The 21100-nt window shown below is 45.1% G+C and overlaps 2 protein-coding genes across 3 annotated transcripts; both read left to right on the forward strand.

The window, feature by feature from the left end:
- The first annotated feature begins 128 nt into the window (after nucleotides 1–128).
- LOC110494766 (PRELI domain containing protein 3B) lies at nucleotides 129–10826 on the forward strand. 2 transcript variants are annotated; one of them, XM_021570097.2, is made up of 6 exons: nucleotides 129–349; nucleotides 1168–1336; nucleotides 3974–4063; nucleotides 8358–8428; nucleotides 8626–8728; nucleotides 9030–10826. In XM_021570097.2, the coding sequence occupies exons 1-6, from the start codon at nucleotides 318–320 to the stop codon at nucleotides 9147–9149; spliced, it is 585 nt and encodes a 194-aa protein (XP_021425772.1). In that variant the 5' UTR covers nucleotides 129–317; the 3' UTR covers nucleotides 9150–10826. The 2 variants fall into 2 exon arrangements, with proteins under 2 accessions (XP_021425772.1, XP_036806719.1); XM_036950824.1 differs by lacking the exon at nucleotides 129–349 and adding an exon at nucleotides 663–832.
- Nucleotides 10827–13257: 2431 nt separating this feature from the next.
- On the forward strand, nucleotides 13258–20704 carry aurka (aurora kinase A). Its single transcript, XM_021570098.2, has 9 exons — nucleotides 13258–13655; nucleotides 13811–13879; nucleotides 17292–17712; nucleotides 17796–17835; nucleotides 18004–18195; nucleotides 18461–18599; nucleotides 19164–19312; nucleotides 19520–19694; nucleotides 20157–20704. Exons 2-9 carry the CDS (start codon nucleotides 13814–13816, stop codon nucleotides 20334–20336), a joined length of 1362 nt encoding a protein of 453 aa, XP_021425773.2. The 5' UTR covers nucleotides 13258–13655; nucleotides 13811–13813; the 3' UTR covers nucleotides 20337–20704.
- The last annotated feature ends 396 nt before the right edge of the window (nucleotides 20705–21100 follow it).

Below are 21100 nucleotides of genomic sequence, written 5' to 3' on the forward strand. Positions count from 1 at the left end.
TAGGACGTTATTCAAATTTGCGTTTGATATAAAGAACATGCACACGCCAACATGCCAAAACTTGTGCCTGCCAGAAGAACATCATGTCTAGTAGGCGCGTGCGTTTTGTTTTCCACTTGGTCTGTGCGTTGTCGACCGCTGTCAATCAACGCAGGGGAATGCGGCGGAAGTGCGCCACACAAACACATGTCCCATGACTGCGCGTCGTAGGTGGGGGGTGGGTTTGCGCTGGGTCTTTTCTGAACGTGGGCGGTTTTCCCAACAGTGTGACTGCAATCACCGGCGGATTCACTCCTAAACTCCCCATCTCACCGACCATGAAGATCTGGACATCGGAACACATTTTCAAGTGAGTAGCCAGATTTCTATCTATTCATTGATTTGTTCCTGTTGTTTCGCTTAGTATTCGATTTTGTCTTGAATTAACTGACGTAAGAATTCAACTTCACGATTTGTAACTTGGATCCCATGTGGATTTGGGTTTTAGTCAGCAAAAGTTAACTAGCTAGTTATTTCAATGACTGAGAATCCTGACCCTGGCAGTTTGTATCAGTTAAACAGCATCTGAATGTTTTAACTCAGCAGCTTCTAGCGGTCAGTTTCAGATTGCAGCGGAATTGCGTAACCAGCTCGTCGTAGTAGCAACCTTTCCCCTAGTAGTTGATGCGTCACACCGCAAACACATGGCTTCTGCCTCCTCCGATGCAACCTAGATTCTTCATCGAGAAAGAATCCATCCGTGGATACATTTAGGCTATTTTACAAGTCAAAGCACCAGTTTTAAAAAAAGGATGACACTCAGCTGCTATGTAGACAGAGTTGAATTAAACCAGTGAGGTTTTAGACTTTCATATCTGTTATCAGAGCATGTTACCCCATGTCCTGCTCACTGCATCGATGGATATTAATCAACTCGTAGAGGCTGTGGCACATAAATAGACGAATGTTCATAGCGCTAAACGGCACCTGTTTCATCCACACAAGTGTTTAAATAAATATACATATTGTTATGAATTGCACTTGTGATTTCAACTTCAGTGTTAAAGTGTGTGTGTGTGTGTGTTTTATTATCCATGTATTTCAGTGTCTGACTGCCATGTGGATATCAGTAAAAACGTGCGTAATATAAATTGAATGCTGATAGCAAACTCTTTCTCCCCTCCACAGCCATCCTTGGGAGACAGTCACCAAGGCTGCGATGCAGAAGTACCCCAACCCCATGAACCCCAGTGTGTTTGGGGTGGATGTGTTGGACCGTAGTGTGGACACACGGGGACGCCTGCACAGCAACAGGCTGCTGAGCGCTGAGTGGGGCCTGCCCTCCATCGTCAAGTCGGTAAGTGTTTGTTGTTATTTTTATAGAAATTCAAACACGCAGAGGTATACAGGCTCTAGATAGATCAGAATGAAAGACAGAACCTAACACAGTAGATTCTACTTTAGCAACATAATAGTAAGCAGTCTGAGTGTCATACTAGACTTTTCGTTCAGCATTTTCTCTGCAATAGCCCTAGAAATAGAACATTAAATGTTTATCGCGCAAATACCGTCTTGCTGTACTTTCATTTTATGAAGCTTGACGTATCTTTTAACTTTTGACCTGCTGCTTCAAACCTTTCAACTGCTGTGTGACGGAAAAAATGTGGGGTGTCATGGTTTGAGACTCCTACCTGGTAGACTGCTCCTAGTACCCCCAGCTTCAGTGTTACTCGAGTTCATAGCCTAGCTTCACAGCCATATCTCAGTTACACATTCTCACACACTCTGCGTCAGGCCAGGCAATGCCTCTTCCATTATGCAGTAGTTGACCTTGGCCCCCAATACTCCCAGCCGTAGGGTGCTATTCCTGGAGGTAGGGGAGTAGGGGGGGTAAGAGTAGCAGGCTCGCTGCCCACCGCTAGCCGTGGCACGAGACTGCATTGCTCTATGTCTGGCACATGCTGTCCTGAACAAGCTGGTACCATTCCTGTTCCTAGTATCCTGTCCTGGCAGTACAGAGCTACCCCTATAAAACATAATCCTGTCTGCTCAGTACAGAGCTACCCCTATAAAACACAATCCTGTCTGCGCAGTACAGAGCTACCCCTATAAAACACAACCCTCTTATCAGTGATGCAACAGGCAGACCTTGACCTATGCTGCCAGGGGCCTGCTGTAACAGGTGGAAGGAGGGGCCTACTCAGAGCTGCTTTGAATGGTTTCCAGTCTAATCACCATGTTCTTGTCTGGTGTAGCTATTAAACACTGTACGTAATTAGTTTACTCTTTGCTGCATATGCAAATTGCCACAAGATTACAGTTACGACTATTATATGACTACAAAGGATTTGTAAAAGATTAGGTGATTAATTTCATCTTCATTTATTGACCAAGTAGACTAACTTCAGTTTTAAAATGACAGTTCATACACATCTTATTCTTCAGTTTTTTGGGGGGGCAAATATTCCTATTATTTTTCCTTTAAAATTAGGTCATCTCCAGAGCTCTGATCTGACCCATGGTCTAGTACTATGGAAGCATTAATCACTGTGCTCCTCCCTTGCCTGGTCCTTTAATCTTAGCCCCCAGAAACTGGTGCTGTGACGAGAGCCTTTTGGTAAGGATCCTGGGAGGGAAGGTCGACAGAGTCCTTTGACAGTCTTGCTCCTCCACCGGCCAAATCATTGACAGGACACTGTCTCCTGGGCTTTAATTCAAAAAGCCTCTCATAGTAGGAGTGCTGATCTAGGATCAGATTCCCCATGTCCATATACATCCATCAATCAATCAAATGTATTTATAAAGCTCTTCTTGCATCAGCTGATATCTCAAAGTGCTGTACAGAAACCCAGCCTAAAACCCCAAACAGCAAGCAATGCAGGTGTAGAAGCACGGTGGCTAGGAAAAACTCCCTAGAAAGGCCAGAACCTAGGAAGAAACCTAGATAGGAACCAGACTATGAGGGGTGGCCAGTCCTCTTCTGGCTGTGCTGGGTGGAGATTATAACAGAACATGGCCAAGATGTTCCAATGTTCATAAATGACCAGCAGGGTCAAATAATAATAATCACAGTGGTTGTCGAGGGTGCAGCAAGTCAGGAGTAAATGTCAGTTGGCTTTTCATAGCCGATCATTCAGAGTATCTCTACCGCACCTTCTGTCTCTAGAGAGTTGATAACAGCAGGTCTGGAACAAGGTAGCACGTTCGGTGAACGGGTCAGGGTTCCATAGCCGCAGGCAGAACAGTTGAAACTGGAGCAGCAGTACGACCAGGTGGACTGGGGACAGCAAGGAGTCATCAGGCCAGGTAGTCCTGAGGCATGGTCCTAGGGCACAGGTCCTCCGAGAGAGAGAATTAGAGAGAGCGTACTTAAATTCACACAGGGGACAGGATAAATACTCCAGATATAACAGACTGGCCCTAGCCCCCCGATTATTATGATCTGAAAGGTAAAAGTGATCCTAGATTAACTCTACTACCCAGACTTTGTGTAGATTGGGGCACGTGGTCACAAAAAGTCTGGGTAGCAGTGATATTAATAGCAATTGTGTAGATTGGGGCAGGCGGTCACAAAATTGCTGTTAATATCACTGCTAAGTCCTTTAAATAAAAAATTTAAAAAGTCTAGCACATAAACCGGTCAAAATCACTCACAGGGCATTGACATCGTCGGGGAATCTGAGACTGCCAATTTTCTGAGACAGTAAATATGACGACCTTTAGAAAATAACAATGTTATAAATGAGTGGACTGTTGAGTGGAGGCCAAGTGTACAGTAGATTACTGAGAAACCAGATTAACCAATCTGTTAGATCCAGCACTATCTGACTTGTCCACAGACATGTCCTATATACCTAGCTAGTGCACAAAGGAAACCGTCTGATACATGTTGAGATCAGTGCAGGATGGACACTCCGTCAGGACATTTGAATGACACTAAACAGGGCCGGGTCCGGTGCTTTGATCGTGTGGGTTCTGTTCTCTCTCATTCCAGATCATTGGCAGAACACAGACGTGCACATACATCCAGGAGCATTCTGTAGTGGACCCCATTGAAAAGACATTCGAGCTTCAATCTTCAAATGTGAGTTCTGAAACTTTTTCTGGTTTCAGCATAATGTTGTATATAATACTTGTTGACATTGAGGCATACACTGAGTGTAGGACACATTATGAACACCTGCTCTTTCCATGACAGACTGACCAGGTGAATCCAGGTGAAAGCTATGATCCCTTATTGATGTCACTTGTTAAATCCACTTCAATCAGTGTAGATGAAGGGGAGGAGACAGGTTAAAGAAAGATTTTTAAGCCTTGAGATAATTGAGACATGGATTGTGTGTGTGCCATTCAGAGAGTGAATGGGCAAGACAAAATATTGAAGTGCCTTTGAACAGGGTATGGCAGTAGGTGCCAGGCGCACCGGTTTGTGTCAAGAACTGCAACGCTGCTGGGTTTTTCACGCTCAACAGTTTCCCGTGTGTAACCCGAATGGTCCACCACCCAAAGGGCTGTCAGTCAACTGGACACAATTGTAGGAAGCATTGGAGTCAACATGGGCCAGCATCCCTGTGGAACGCTTTCAACACCTTGTAGAGTCCATGCCCTGATGAATTGAGGCTGTTCTGAAGGCAAAGGGTGGAGGGGGTGCGCGCAACTCAATATTAGGAAGGTGTTCTTAATGTTTTGTACACTCAGTATACATATAAAGTGGGAAACTGTATGTAAACATTATTAGAGTTACCAGTGTTCAGTGACTATGTGCACTACCGTTGGGGGTCACTGAGAAATGTCCTTGTTTTTGAAAGAAAAGCAAAACATTTTGTCCATTAAAATATCAAATTGATCAGAAATACAGTGTAGACTGTAGACATTGTTAATGTTGTAAATGACTATTGTAGCTGGAAACGGCTGATTTTTAATGGAATATCTACTTAGGCATACAGAGGCCCACTCAGCAACCAACACTCCTGTGTTCCAATGGCACATTTTGTTAGCTAATCCAAGTTTATCATTTTAAAAGGTTAATTGATCATTAGAAAACATATGTGCAATTATGTTAGTACAGCTTAAAACTGATCTGATTTAAAGAAGCAATAAAACTGGCCTTCTTTAGACTAGTTGAGTATCTGGAGCATCAGCATTTGTGGGTTCGATTACAGGCTCAAAATGGCCACAAACAAAGAACTTTCTTCTGAAACTCGTCAGTCTATTCTTGTTCTGAGAAATTAAGGCTATTCCATGCGAGAAATTGGCAAGAAACTGAAGATCTCGTACAAAGCTGTGTACTACTCCCGTCACAGAACAGCACAAAGTGTCTCTAACCAGAATAGAAAGAGGATTGGGTGCACAACTGAGCAAGAGGACAAGTACATTAGACTGTCTGTTTCTCAAACTAGATGCCTCACAAGTCGTCAACTGGTAGCTTCATTAAATAGTACCCACAAAACACCAGTCTCAACGTCAACAGTGAAGAGGAGACTCCGGGATGCTGGCCGCCTAGCCAGTCTAAGGTTCAGGGCAAGCTACGTGGTGGAGGCTGGATAGTGGTGACTGTTTATTTAGCCTCAAAAGAAGCTGTTTCTCACAATCTCATTCCCAGGTAGGGGTGCAACTCAATATTACCAAGGTGTTCTTAAAGTTTTGTACACTCAGTGTATATCTGTTTCGTAGGTGGCATGTTGTAGACTATAGCCTGGCTGTTGCATTAATTTTTTACAAGACCAGACATGTAACCATTTACAAAACATGCTGTGTTGAAGAACCTGAAACCCTGGAAGCTGTCCTGGTCTCATTTCCAATAGCAGATGAGTGTGTCTGAGAACTGAGGAACCCTGAATGTAATGAGCCAAATGGTTTGATATTTATGGAAGGTCTACCTTGTTCTGTACTGAACAAAAATATAAGCGCATCATACAACAATTTCTATGATTTTACTGAGTTACAGTTCATATAAGGAAATTAGTCAATCGAAATAAATTCATTAGGCCCTAATCTATGGATTTCACATGACTGGGCAGGGGTGGCCCACCCACTGGGGAGCCAAACCCACCCACTGGGGAGCCAAACCCACCCACTGGGGAGCCAAACCCACCCACTGGGGAGCCAAACCCACCCACTGGGGAGCCAAACCCACCCACTGGGGAGCCAGGCCCACCCACTCACTGGGGAGCCAGGCCCACCCACTCACTGGGGAGCCAGGCCCACCCACTCACTGGGGAGCCAGGCCCACCCACTCACTGGGGAGCCAGGCCCACCCACTCACTGGGAAGCCTGGCCCACCCACTGGGGAGCCAGGCCCACCCACTGGGGAGCCAAACCCACCCACTGGGGAGCCAAACCCACCCACTGGGGAGCCAGGCCCACCCACTCACTGGGGAGCCTGGCCCACCCACCCACTGGGGAGCCTGGCCCACCCACCCACTGGGGAGCCTGGCCCACCCACCCACTGGGGAGCCTGGCCCACCCACCCACTGGGGAGCCAAACCCACCCACTGGGGAGCCAAACCCACCCACTGGGGAGCCAGGCCCACCCACTGGGGAGCCAAACCCACCCACTGGGGAGCCAAACCCACCCACTGGGGAGCCAAACCCACTCACTGGGGAGCCAAACCCACCCACTGGGGAGCCAGGCCCACCCACTCACTGGGGAGCCAAACCCACCCACTGGGGAGCCAAACCCACCCACTGGGGAGCCAAACCCACCCACTGGGGAGCCAAACCCACCCACTGGGGAGCCAGGCCCACCCACTGGGGAGCCAGGCCCACCCACTGGGGAGCCAAACCCACCCACTGGGGAGCCAAACCCACCCACTGGGGAGCCAAACCCACCCACTGGGGAGCCAAACCCACCCACTGGGGAGCCAGGCCCACCCACTGGGGAGCCAGGCCCACCCACTGGGGAGCCAGGCCCACCCACTGGGGAGCCAGGCCCACCCACTGGGGAGCCAGGTCCACCCACTGGGGAGCCAGGTCCACCCACTGGGGAGCCAGGCCCACCCACTGGGGAGCCAGGCCCACCCACTGGGGAGCCAGGCCCACCCACTGGGGAGCCAGGCCCACCCACTCACTGGGGAGCCAGGCCCACCCACTCACTGGGGAGCCAGGCCCACCCACTCACTGGGGAGCCAGGCCCACCCACTGGGGAGCCAGGCCCACCCACTCACTGGGGAACCAGGCCCACCCACTGGGGAGCCAGGCCCACCCACTGGGGAGCCAGGCAGGCCCACCCACTGGGGAGCCAGGCCCACCCACCCACTGGGGAGCCAGGCCCACCCACCCACTGGGGAGCCAGGCCCACCCACCCACTGGGGAGCCAGGCCCACCCACTGGGGAGCCAAACCCACCCACTGGGGAGCCAAACCCACCCACCCACTGGGGAGCCAGGCCCACCCACCCACTGGGGAGCCAGGCCCACCCACCCACTGGGGAGCCAGGCCCACCCACCCACTGGGGAGCCAGGCCCACCCACCCACTGGGGAGCCAGGCCCACCCACCCACTGGGGAGCCAGGCCCACCCACTGGGGAGCCAGGCCCACCCACTGGGGAGCCAAACCCACCCACTGGGGAGCCAAACCCACCCACCCACTGGGGAGCCAGGCCCACCCACTGGGGAGCCAAACCCACCCACTGGGGAGCCAAACCCACCCACTGGGGAGCCAAACCCACCCACTGGGGAGCCAAACCCACCCACTGGGGAGCCAGGCCCAGCTAATCAGAAAGAGTTTCTCCCCACAAAAGGGCTTTATTACAGACAGAAATGCTGTTCTGACGATCCCGCAGGTGAAGAAGACTGATTCGGAGATCCTGGACTGGCGTGGTTACACGTGGTCTGCAGTTGTGAGGCCAGTTGGACGTACTGCCAAATTCTCTAAAACAACGTTGGAGGCGGTTTATGGTAGAGAAATTAACATTCAATTCTCTGGCAACAGCTCTGGTGGACATTCCGACAGTCAGCATGACAATTGCACGCTCCCTCAAAACATCTGTGGCATAATGTTGTGACAAAACTGCACATTTTAGAGTGGCCTTTTATTGTCCCCAGCACAAGGTGCACCTGTGTAATGATCATGCTTTTTAATCAGCTTCTTGATATGGCACATCTGTCAAGTGGATGGATTATCTTGGCAAATGAGAAATACTCTCTAACAAGGAGGTAAACAAATTTGTGCACAAAAATAAGAGAAATAAGGTTTTTGTGCGTATGGAACATTTCTGGGATATTTTATTTCAGCTCATGAAACATGGGACCAACACTTTACAATTTGCGTTTATATTTTTTGTTCAGTATAGTTCACAGTAATTTAGAGTGAATGTGTATATTCCATTAAACCCCCGAACGTGTTTAATGCTGTCTGCCTCTATGATTCTCTCTGCAGATCACATTCACTAACATGGTGTCAGTGGATGAGAAGCTTACATACAGACCACATCCTGATGACGCAGAGAAGTAAGTACAGTCAAACCAAGGAAGGCTTTACTAACTCTGTTCCATGCTTACAGTGTATCAGGGGCTACTTAAAATGGGAGATTTCAATCTCCAATGTCACTTCCCTGGTTAAATAAAGGATACATGCATTACATGAATATATATATATATATATATATATATATTTTTAGACAAATTCTCCACTCTTGTCTGTGCAGGACGATATTGACTCAAGAAGCTCTCATCTCAGTCAAAGGGGTTAGTCTGAGTAGCTACCTGGAGGGAGTTATGGCTAGCACCATCTCTGCAAACGCAGGCAAGGTACGTGATCTCTGTCTTCACCTCACCTACTCAGATGGCTGGTTAGAGGAACTCTTGTATTTTCATGTAGTTTGAAAAAAACCTCATGATGTCCATGATAGCTTGGTCTTCGATCTCTTCGTGCTGTATAGCCTACACCTATGCTTGTGTTTGGCATGACAACTTCCATCGGAGCTATACAACACAACCAGATCCGGGACCAGGCTATGTCCTTTTGAAATCTGAGATCATTTATATCGTTTAAAAAATATATTTAAAAAAAGCAACTTCTAATTTGTCTCCTCTCCTCTTCCTCCATCAGGGTCGTGAGGCGATGGAGTGGGTGATCAGGAAGCTAAATGCAGAGATCGAAGAGCTGGCAGCCGCCGCCCGCGGCACCATAAGGCCTCCCATGGCTGCTGCTATGACTGCAGAGAAATGATACCTCTAAGTTCCCAACGACCAGCCTGGGGACATTGTTCTTCTCCTGCGTCAGAACAGACTCCACCTCCCTTTAGACTCCACCTCCCTTTAGACTCCACCTCCCTTTAGACTCCACCTCCCTTTAGACTTGTCTGATTCTCATCAACTGGACAGGAATCAGATCTACAAGTTTGATTACAATTTAAGTACTGTATTTATTGTTATTATTTAAGTACTAACTGAAATGAAGGGAACAACGGTAATCCTAGTATATATATATTTTTTAAACATTTTATAGGCGAGGAGCATCTCAAATGCAGTGTCTGTTGGAGTAGAATCTATTCTCAGTTGCTCTGTGCCCAAGTTTGAGACTAGAGCAGGTCATGTTATCAGCATGCAGTAGTACTATAGCCTCAGGGACCGTGTCAAATATAGAGGACGGTTCATGCAATCACCTATAACAGACAGAACAAGAACAGGTTCAACATGCTGCATTTTAATACCGTCTTCCCTGCGTAAAGCTGCACCTAAACTAAGAATGGTAAGGCGTGGTTGGGGTTTTTCATACTTGACCGTGACATATATTTATTGCGTGAAGTCACTGACAAGGGGGGGGAGTAAACTGTGACTTTGGGAAGAAGAAACGGATAAGAAACGTACGATTCCTCACGGAATATTACTAATGGATTGTTCTTCGGTGCCTCAGAAGTCTGACCCTCTGCCAGCACAAAATGTCTGTGTTCTCAGAGTGTTATGACCTCAACAATGAATGCATTTTCTAACGCACATACTGTACAGAAGAGAGGGGTCGTGCTCCGGGCCCTCCAGTAATATTCTGCATTCTCTCCCAAGAGTGAAACTAAGTATTTAAATAATAAGTGTTTTGGTTAAATGTTCTGTACTGCTATAGCCTCCAGTATGTTATGGAAATGTCTGCTATGTTTGACGTATGGAGAGAATGTATTATTTATTTGATGTGTATATAGAGAGATGAATGTGTTTTTTAATTTGGTTGTAAACAATGGTACTTGTTGTCAGTGGTACTTACAGCCTGGGATGTCCAGTATATATTCTAGATCATAACCCTTGAGGAGATCAAATGCCTCTGCTACCAACTCTAAGGGACGGTTTCCTGTACGCAGATCAAGTTTAACACTGTACTATTGATATGTTGTGTTTTTAATCCAGGACTAGGTGTAATCTGTGCAAACCTGACCAGAATGTTTTGTCTTGTTTCTATGGTGACAACTTGTGTTGTCGAGGGCGATACGTCAAGGAAAGGAAGATGCTACAGTGTGATGTATGCATTCCAAAAACCATGCCAGTTTGCATTCTCAATACAATTGTGTTATGTTGCCAGAGTCAGTTCTAATATGCTTTTACAGTGGTAATGTCAAATATTCCTGGTTTGTTAATGAATGTTCTGTTCTGACCTGATGTTAGAACAAAGGGACATGTTGATCGTTCTAACATGTAAGGAGGAATTTTGTGGGTGTTTTTAAAAAATATATTTATTTTTTTTACCCATATTTAGAATACAATAACTTAACTCTACACCTGCACAACAATAAAACTCAGTTGGTGCTGAAGTCATAATGGATTTGAATGCTTCTGTAAACTCAAGTTCCAAATGGTCAAACAGAAATGAAGACCAGGCATGTTGGTTTACATGAAAGAAATAAAGTCCTCTAAAATATGTTTGCTTTTACATTTGTTGTTTTGAACTCAGATAAGCAATTGAAATGTCTATGATTGTAGCTACATACATATTTTAATTCTCTACTTTGTCAAAGATTTGTGGAATAGGGTTTTATGGCAAAGCTGTCTGCACTTTTCCGGGACCTGTGTATTTTGAGCAGCCAATATGCCTGCATTTAAAAAAAAAAAAAAAATTTTAGGGGGGAAAAGTGGTTGAGATGGCGGCAGAAGATGCCCTACCACAGCTCTAGGATCAGATTACCCAACGCCCAAATCCCATCCTTGAGATAATTGATGTACTTTTCCTATCCAAGGCTGCAAACCGCCAAGTCTAAGGGTAGAGCTCGAATAAATTCAAGCCCCTTGGGTGTTGCCATAGTTACACTAGAAGCGCCCTTCCAAGAAGGCTCAAGGTCATTGGCCACAGATACAATGACGTCAAATCACGTGATATGGACAGTAGCTTTGATTGGACTGATCATGTCAACATCATACTTTCAAAATCTTTGCTAACAGTCCTCATGAATCAAGTTGACAATCTACTGTCAAATCATTTTTAATCCTTGTCATATGAAGATAAATTATAGATAAAATGTATCGGTGCTCATCGGCCATTGGACATTAACATTACCACAAGTTGGAAATCACAAATTCAACGAGTGGTTTGGAAGGAGTCCGTGGCTAACAGCAAGCATTGCAAAACAATCATTAGCCTGCTATTCAGTGGAGTGGCTTTGTGGTCTCAAGTCTTTGATTAAGGGTCTCTTCCTAGTTTATAATGATAAACATTAAACATTGGCCATGATGTCAGTGAAGCATGATTTGTGCCGCTCTCAAAACAACTTAACTCGGAACTGCAAAATCAGACTTTAGTGAGTTCAAGACAACTGGGAACTTGGGGGGAAAATGAGCTACGACTAGGAAAATATGTTTTGAACTTTCATCCAACTTGGAATTGTAAATTGGGAACATGGGCCTCTTTCTAGAGCTATGACCTGAAGATCACTGACGTCATCATGATTCAAGCTTTTTTTTCTCTGAGTTCCCAGTTGTCTTGAAAGCACCATAAATCCAGAGAATGTCAGTCTTTGATGAAAGTTTTATGACAGAATTTGACCATTAAGGACCGCCGTGCCACCTTCCTGTTCAAGTGAGCACAGCACAACAAGGTGAGTTCAAAAATGTATTGTATGCTGCTGCATAAATCATGTAATATGCCAGGGAGATATTTATACTGTAGCTAACAAAGTAACACTAAGTGTATGTTGTGTAGTAAGCTGTTACCAGCCCATGTGCCTCACCCTAATAATTTGGTCTATTTTCACCTCTTAATTTCGCCTACTGTTCTGACTTGGTGGTGCACATGTGGCCTGTAACCTGTTTTAGAGAAATGTAAAAAAAAAAAAAAATTTGTAAGAGCTTTCAGTCTTTTTTTATGCCCCCTTCATTTATCCTAAGGTTCTGACTTGGTGTGCCACTGTAAGAACAGCCCATGTTCTGAATTATGTCGCTGTACATTTCAAAAGTGCTGAACAAATAGTTATATTGACTACATCTGTCCTAGCTCGCTCATTAATGTCTTAATTGAAATGACTGATTGCCTCTTATCCGCTTGTCATCCCCTTATGCCATAGTTAGTACATCTCAATTGTCAGTAGAAACCATATTTGTCAGCCATATCATCTTTTTAAAGGCAGTAAATTAGGCTGAATTAACTGTTTTGCTGCCAGACAAGGCTCCTCTGATAGCCAGGTGTAGCAGTGCTAAGGTGTTGGGACTGCTGTTGGGACTCTGCTGTTGGGACATCTTTATATAGGCTCTACCAGTTTGTGAAGAAAAAAAGAGTCATTTTATAGGCTGTGTTGCTTACCAGGTTGTGTTGCTACCATGCTATGTTGTTGTATTAGTTCTCTCTTTATGTAGTGTTGTGTTGTCTCTCTTGTCGTGATGTGTGTTTTGTCCGGTATTTATATGTTATTTATTTTAATCCCAGCCTCCTTCCCCACAGGGTGTCTTTTGCGTTTGGTAGGCAGTCATTGTAAATAAGAATTTGTTCTTAACTGACTTGCCTAGTTAAATACATGTAAGTAAATAAATAGGCATCAAGCTCATGTCGGTCCTCTAGAACGCAGTCGTAATCTTCCTAGTAGGACTCCACAATAATGAGGTGGTGTGTATGTGGGTGCACATCCGTTTCAGCATGTTTTGGGAGTCGAGCAAGAGTCGACTCTGTACGACTCCAACCACATGAGTCGGAGTCGACTTCAAAAATCCTGGAGTCGTGCACCGCTAGTGGTAACAAGTGGAAATCCATCTCATTATTACATTTGCCACTGAAATTCCCAGATTGCATTTCGAGTACCACGTTATGACCAAACCTGTGTTAGCCAATGGTTATTTGGAAGAGGGTCGCCCGTCAACCAATCACAGGCCTTAGAGTTTTTAAAGGCATTTAAAAGAGGGATGTTTGAAATTAAACAAGACGCAGTTAGCGAGCGATTGACTAGAGTGCAATGTGCATTTTTAGTTAAAGCGCTAGTTATCCAGATTAATTATTACTATAGCTACTAAACTCGTGGTCTGATAGCAAATATCGAAATACTATATAGAGTTAACGTTTGCTAGACGAGGTTTCTTTCGCTTGGAATCGAAATATTTGGTTTGGCTGACTTGCTAGCTAACGTTAACGAGTTGGCTAACCCGTGCATCAGTGTGCAGAACTGAGAGAGTCGGTTTGCTAGATTGGGGTTTGGTGTCCAATATTCGTCAATACACGACGTGAGAGAAGTCACTGCTGGTTTTTTGAACCGTCGTAGTTAAGATTTCGGTAAGTTTAGACCCCATAAACCAAATATGAAATATGGATGTTACTGAGGTTAACTAGCTAACGTTAGCTATCAATGTTAGCTAGCTTGCTAATTTTTCTTTTGGCTAACTTGGCTAAATGTGTTAACCACATTTTAAAAATATATATTTCTACAGAATATGGATGCTGCTAGACTCAAGATGGCAAAGGACTCGAAGCTTCAAAGGCCTGTGTCTGAACACAAGGTCAGTTCTGCATTGTAGTTAACACTGTTCCAACTCTTTTGTCATGGTAATCTACAGGATGTCACCTTAGTTATGAAGACAATCCTAACCCCGTTGTTCGTATCACATGATTCCAACTAACTAATAATGGGTAGTGTTGTGTAAACCACTCTTTGAAAATAACCAACTACAATTTACCAAGAAAGTACCAATTAACTAATTCCAGTGAAGTAAGATGCACTAAATATACAATTGAAAGAAATCGATGTTACTTAGCTAACGAAAGTTACTTTGAATGTTTAACTGACTTGCCTAGTTGACTAAAATATAAGTTGCTAGTTCACATCCAAACAAACTACAGTAACAATCTCACGAAATCTGAAATGTCAGACTACAAATTGAAGGAACAGGTCACTTTGGACTCATATTTGAAGTGTAATTTGGCTTATTAAACTAAATGTTTCAAGTGAGAATTAGGCCGGTTTGATGATGAAATATAAAGGGTATTATTGCTTACTGTACTTTTTCACATGTATTTTTACATTGAAGTAGTGTAGATCCAGTAAGCAACACTGCTATATGGCAAAGTAGTGTAGGTAAAGGGGGTTACATAGTCAATTGTATGACTGAAATGGGTCTTCTGCATTTAACCCAACCTCTCTGAATTGGAGCCAATCAAAGTTTAGACATTTCTAATTTTATACAGCCTGAATTTGAAATAATTAACTTAATCTCATGTGAAGTTACTTACAACCTTTTTATGTTTGGTAAAATGACTACTCAGGGCTGGGCTAAAAGGATACCGACTGTATTGTTGAAGCCTGTGTGTGTTCCAAATAAGCCCACGTCCATAAATCAATTTAAATGTCCAAATGTTGAAGACACATTTCTTATCTAAGCTTAACATCTACAATTATTAAATTACTACTTCGTTATGTGAAGTTACTCATAACATGGGGTGTCTAATTTCTAACCGTAGACTTGATTAGTTGAATCAGGTGTGGCACTGCTTGGTTGGTTCAAAACCCTGCACCCTCACTATCCTTCTGTGGCTAAGACACCATGCACAAATTATTTTGAAAGTGGGTTCACATTTGCAGTACTGTTAATTAGTAAAAATGTGTTTTTAAGCCTGCTGTTGTATTGCAAAGGTAGTTGGACCAAAAAAAAGGGAGTCACCTGAAGGAAGGACACTGTCCTAACCACATGAGTAGTCCAATAGTCAACTTGTCCCTCGATTCCAATTTGTCCTCTACTTGTAGGTGTTCTATCCTTGCAATCCCTCAACTGTAATCTCAAGGCCATAACTGTAGCTTGAGCATCTTACTTAAAGTAAATCTAAATAAAATGCATGACTGCTTAGGTTCATTGCATGGTAGGGATGTCAACACACGATCCCAATGTGTTTCAATGCAAACCTGGGCTTAATGGGAACATGCTGGGCAACAATTGATTTATGGAAGAAAAGTACAGAGACATTTACTCAAAATATTTGGAAACCAGTGTGCTGGGTTATAAACATGCACTACACTACGATATGTCAATTTACTATTAAGACATGTGAGCTAAACTTATGGGAAAAGGGGGGGGTACCTTGTAGCCTAGTGGTTAGAGTGTTGGCCTACTAACTGAAAGGTCAGCTCAGGAATTTGATCCAGCAACAAGGTAAAACATCTGTATGCCCCTGAGCAAGACAATTAACCCACTGTTCCCTGGGCGCTGATGTTGCGTAAGACATCCCCCTGCACCTCTGATTCAGAGGGCTTGTGTTAATGTGGAAGAACCGTCTCAGTTGTACAACTGAATACCTTCAACGGAACAGGGGCTGCCTTAACCGACATCCAAGTCTTTGGAGCCCGGGGAACAGTGGGTCAACTGCTTTGCTCAGGGACAGAACAGATTTCTGGGGATTCAATCCAGCAACCTCAGTTACTGACCCAAAGCTCTAACCACTAGGGTTACCTGCTGCCCCTCAATAGGCAATAGATGTGAATTAATACCCATGTAGTATAGCATGTGCATATCAACATTCGTCTCTTCATTTTACATTACCTATGATCACTTGTCTGAGAAGGTACAGAAAATATCTGGGAAGTGTAGCTGTTGCTATATAGATGTCTGACATTGGCCTCTGGTAGGAATATACACAACTGTAACATCTATGGATTGAACCACATGAATGATTGAAGGGGGCTGTAGGATAAGTATATTAAGTATATTATCTACTATAAACACTACCTAGAGTTGAAGTTAGTTCAAATAACACCACGCTAATGATGTTAGAGGCAGGTAGCCTAGTGGTTAGAGGCAGGTAGCCTAGTGGTTAAAGGCAGGTAGCCTAGTGGTTAGAGGCAGGTAGCCTAGTGGTTAGAGGCAGGGTAGCCTAGTGGTTAGAGGCAGGGTAGCCTAGTGGTTAGAGGCAGGGTAGCCTAGTGGTTAGAGGCAGGGTAGCCTAGTGGTTAGAGGCAGGGTAGCCTAGTGGTTAGAGGCAGGGTAGCCTAGTGGTTAGAGGCAGGGTAGCCTAGTGGTTAGAGGCAGGGTAGCCTAGTGGTTAGAGGCAGGGTAGCCTAGTGGTTAGAGGCAGGGTAGCCTAGTGGTTAGAGGCAGGGTAGCCTAGTGGTTAGAGGCAGGGTAGCCTAGTGGTTAGAGGCAGGGTAGCCTAGTGGTTAGAGGCAGGGTAGCCTAGTGGTTAGAGGCAGGGTAGCCTAGTGGTTAGAGGCAGGGTAGCCTAGTGGTTAGAGGCAGGGTAGCCTAGTGGTTAGAGGCAGGGTAGCCTAGTGGTTAGAGGCAGGGTAGCCTAGTGGTTAGAGGCAGGGTAGCCTAGTGGTTAGAGGCAGGGTAGCCTAGTGGTTAGAGGCAGGGTAGCCTAGTGGTTAGAGGCAGGGTAGCCTAGTGGTTAGAGGCAGGGTAGCCTAGTGGTTAGAGGCAGGGTGTTAGAGGCAGGGGGTTAGAGGCAGGGGGTTAGAGGCAGGGTAGCCTAGTGGTTAGAGGCAGGTAGCCTAGTGGTTAGAGCGTTGGACTAGGAAAGGTTGCAAGATCGAGTCACTGAGCTGACAAGGTAAAAAAAAATCTGTAGTTCTGCCCCCTGAACAAGGCAGTTAACCCACTGTTCCTAGGCCGTCATTGTAAATAAGAATTTGTTCTTAACTGACTTGCCTAGTTAAATAAAAATGCAACATGTAGTTCACTGCTCAGTTGAACTTGCTACATGTGTTGTGGATGGCCTTGTGGGACTCATTGGCCAGGCTACATTATTACTGCCATAACCAAAGAAACAGGAAACTGTCATCCTCCTAAATAGGAGGCGCCATGGCTTGACCCAAACCATTGACTGCAATATCTAACATGCAACAAACTACTTTGTTTCATAAAGCAGTGTGATTTCCTGTTGTCCTGCCTTAATAGTACTCGACTTCCCTCCCCATATGTTTAGCTTACCAGTGATGGGCCGAAGCGTGTTCCCGTGTCCCAGTCGTCCAGTGGTCACAAACCTGTGGCCTACGCCACACCCGCCCAGCGCGTTCTAGGGCCGTCAAATGGGCCGCAGCGTATCCAGCGATCCATGACCCAGAAGCCAGAGACGACAGTCCCACACACCAAGACCACGCAACCGCAAGCTGGTTATCAGAATGTGAATCCTGTGCAACCCCAGCCTAAACCGCAGTCTCAAATACAGAGCCTCAAATCTGTTAAAGGGCCACCTCAAACCCAGACCCCCAAACCTGTCCAGACCCCCAGCCAACCAAAGGTTCAGACCCTAACCCAGAGCCAGCCAAAGAACCACGCCAACGCTTCGACTCCAAGTTCTGAGCCAGCCAGAGGCACTGAACATTCCAAGCAGGAAAAGCCACAAAGTAAGAACAAATGTTTTCTAATGGTCAGATTGGTTTGGTAGCTATTCTTTGGTCCACTCTTACAATTGTTTTGTTTTGTTCAGATAAACCTACCAAGAGTGAATCCTCAACTGCTTCTTCAAAGTAAGTGCAGGTGGTTGACTGAACGTTGAATCTGACCTCCGCAGACCAGATGCTATGACTCTGTTCCAATGTGACTGCTGTAGAATGGGGACAATACACATCTGCCTCGTTACTGTGACGGTAATGGTTTCAATGGTGTGACTGACTTGGCTCATCTTCCTATTGTAGGAAACGCTGGGCCCTGGAGAACTTTGACATCGGTCGTCCCTTAGGGAAGGGTAAGTTCGGCAACGTGTACCTGGCCAGGGAGCGCCAGACCATGTTCATCCTGGCCCTCAAGGTGCTCTTCAAGAAGCAGCTGGAGAAGGCCGGGGTGGAGCACCAGCTACGGCGGGAAGTGGAGATCCAGTCACACCTCAGGTGGGTGCTGATAATGCTGACATTCAGATGGACTGACTGCTGGTTGCCACTGCCAGGTCTGTTTAGTGCTTTAGTCAACTTTTGTTGGGGCATAAGGACATTCAAATTAATTGAGCTTTACAGTAATCATTCCTACAGACCCAAGGCACTGAGTGGTTGGCTAATAGGAACAAATATTTTCTGGCCATCAGGCTAGTCCTGTGGATGAGTAACACATCAGCTGTATTGTAAAACGTGACATTAATTCAGCTATTCTCTCTCTCAGGCACCCCAATATCCTGCGTCTTTATGGTTACTTCCACGACACGGCTCGTGTTTACCTCATCCTGGAGTTTGCTCCTAAAGGGGAACTGTACAGTGAGCTGCAACGATGCGGAAGCTTTGATGAACAAAGGAGTGCCACGGTAAGAGGAATTCGTATTTTTTTTAAACTTGGTCTGTGACTATAGTTTATGGAATTATTTTAAATGTGGCCTGTGACGGGCATAACGGCAACCACGAACATGGCACCAGTAATGCCATAACTGAACTAGGACCTTTTTATCGGTTTAGGCTAGACATGGGCAGTTTCCTGCACAATAATGATTCTGCCGTTATTAAGGTCTGCAACCACAGCTGTTCTGTTTGTCTGTAGGACAATCGGGAGGACTGAGTTGCAGCGATCTAAATATCAAGATGAACTTGAGTGTCTTTGCTTTCCTGAGCGTTCCATTACCTTGACACTTTTCAATCACTTCAAAGCCAACAATCATTTGAATTCAAATGAGTCCTTACTGGATTTGCCAGATCTTTGTAGTCCTAAATGCCCTAAAAGTAATTTCCAGATTATATTATCAAAAATGTGTTACATGTTAGCTGAGAAAATATAAAACGTCTTAAAATCACGTGCTGAGGTTGCTGTTCCTAAATCTTCGTGCGGCTCAGATGTTTGGACACCCTTCTAAATCGAAGCCGTTCTGTTTCTCCAGTACATCATGGAGCTGGCGGATGCACTGAACTACTGCCACTCTAAGAAAGTCATCCACCGGGACATCAAGCCTGAGAACCTGCTGCTGGGGGCCAACGGGGAGCTGAAGATAGCAGACTTTGGCTGGTCGGTGCATACACCCTCCTCAAGGTAACCCCCTCCATCCGTCAGTCTCCCTTGTTGGCAGTTTAGTCGCAATCTTGCGATTGTGTAAGGACGTTGACGTGAAATGAGTTTGCTTTCTGCAGCCAGAAGCATTGTCATGTGGATTAGGGATGTTAGATTTCCATCTGCTACATTCATGATGTTTCACCTCACTGAATAGACCCTGATGGGCTTCTTCCACCCTCTGTCCAGGAGGTCAACTTTGTGTGGAACTCTGGACTACCTGCCTCCAGAGATGATTGAGGGCAGAACCCATGATGAGAAGGTGGATCTGTGGAGCCTGGGGGTGCTCTGCTATGAGTTCCTGGTGGGTCGCCCTCCATTTGAGACGAAGAACAACGAGGACACCTATCGCAAGATCTCACGGGTCAGAACCGACTAAAGTTATTTCATGTAGTGCTGTTGGCGTTGCTTTACAATTAGGGAGAAAATAACATTTTTACAGCAGTTCTACACGTTGATTCAGCTTTGCTCTTATTGGTTTACGTTTAGATCAAATTGTGTTTGTCACATGCTTTGTAAACAACTGGTGTAGATGACTTCATCTGGTGCTCAGTTGGTAAGAGCTTAGCGCTGGCTGTGAATTTGTCTCTTATTTAGCTGTTTGCTATTGGTTGACAGGAGACTTCCCTTAATGCATACACTGTTGATTCCAGTTTTATCAAAATGTGAGACAGTCTTTCACCCAGTTTAAACCGTGGTACTGGGAACATCAAGGTAGTGTTTATTTCCTGCATGGATCATGTACAGACTAAATGTGTTTAGGATTAAACTGACCATGTTTATGTTATATACCTAGAACATAACTGACTCCCTCTGCTTCTTGCAGGTGGAGTTCACTTACCCAGTCCATGTTAGTGCCGGCAGCAGAGACCTAATAGACAGACTGCTGAAGCACAACCCCCTCCACAGGCTCCCTATCCAGGGTGTTTTGGCCCATCCCTGGGTGGTGGAGAAATCGACCAAGACGCCCACCGCCATGTCTCACAGCCCAGAGCAAAACAAATGAGGACCGTTGGTCATGGTGTTTTCATGAATCCTGGTTGGCTGTTTCCCAGCACCTACACAGTACTGTGGCCACGGTCGTGTTCATTTAGGTCACATAACAACAGTCATCGTTATTGGACTGCTTCAGTCGTTATTTAGTTTGCTGTCTAATGAACACGCCGTTTGCTTAATGCCTTGACTATACTGCTCACTGCTATGGATAACTTGGCTTTCTTCTCTGACTGTGTCGTCTGGCATCTTGATGCCCTTCTGTAACTTCTGCCTCTTCTATGGCATTTTATCTTTGTAAATATTTTACTGTTTTGTTAGTAAAATTATGAGAATATTATGGAATTCACTGTCACTACTTGAATAAATATTTTGGCTTGACATGTTGTAGCATTGTTCATGAGGGATAGGAAGTTACAATGCCAAACTTGCAGTGATGCATTGCTCAATTATGCTATTTTTTTTTTTCCTTTGAGGTAGCCTAATGTAATGCACAGGTTATATGGACAACTACAGTACATCAACGTTTGTTCAAATCATTCAAGTACAGTAGCCAGACCGCTTTTCACTGGTAATGGCAACGCCCTCGATTGCCACTAGATGGCGTACCACTCATTCTAATGAAGCAGCCATATAGATCCGGAGAAATAAAGAACTTGCTTCATCTTCACATTTTCATGACTATTTGGGCTGTACGTTACATTCACTATATACTATGCAACACAACCCTTGTGTTTAATCACAGGCTAATTATGCCATGGTTGGCTATACATTCCA

The sequence above is a fragment of the Oncorhynchus mykiss genome, chromosome 17 (assembly GCF_013265735.2).
Source record: "Oncorhynchus mykiss isolate Arlee chromosome 17, USDA_OmykA_1.1, whole genome shotgun sequence".
Taxonomy (NCBI): domain Eukaryota; kingdom Metazoa; phylum Chordata; class Actinopteri; order Salmoniformes; family Salmonidae; genus Oncorhynchus; species Oncorhynchus mykiss.

Bases quoted from the DNA above. Each gene is read 5' to 3' on its own strand.
- aurka (XM_021570098.2), top strand. From the start codon at position 13,814: ATGGATGCTGCTAGACTCAAGATGGCAAAGGACTCGAAGCTTCAAAGG. The intron at 17,836-18,003 runs GTAAGTGCAGGT...TTCCTATTGTAG, and splicing joins TCCTCAACTGCTTCTTCAAA to GAAACGCTGGGCCCTGGAGA. The intron at 18,196-18,460 runs GTGGGTGCTGAT...TCTCTCTCTCAG, and splicing joins GAGATCCAGTCACACCTCAG to GCACCCCAATATCCTGCGTC.
- LOC110494766 (XM_036950824.1), top strand. From the start codon at position 792: ATGACACTCAGCTGCTATGTAGACAGAGTTGAATTAAACCA. The intron at 1,337-3,973 runs GTAAGTGTTTGT...CTCTCATTCCAG, and splicing joins TGCCCTCCATCGTCAAGTCG to ATCATTGGCAGAACACAGAC. The intron at 4,064-8,357 runs GTGAGTTCTGAA...TTCTCTCTGCAG, and splicing joins TCGAGCTTCAATCTTCAAAT to ATCACATTCACTAACATGGT.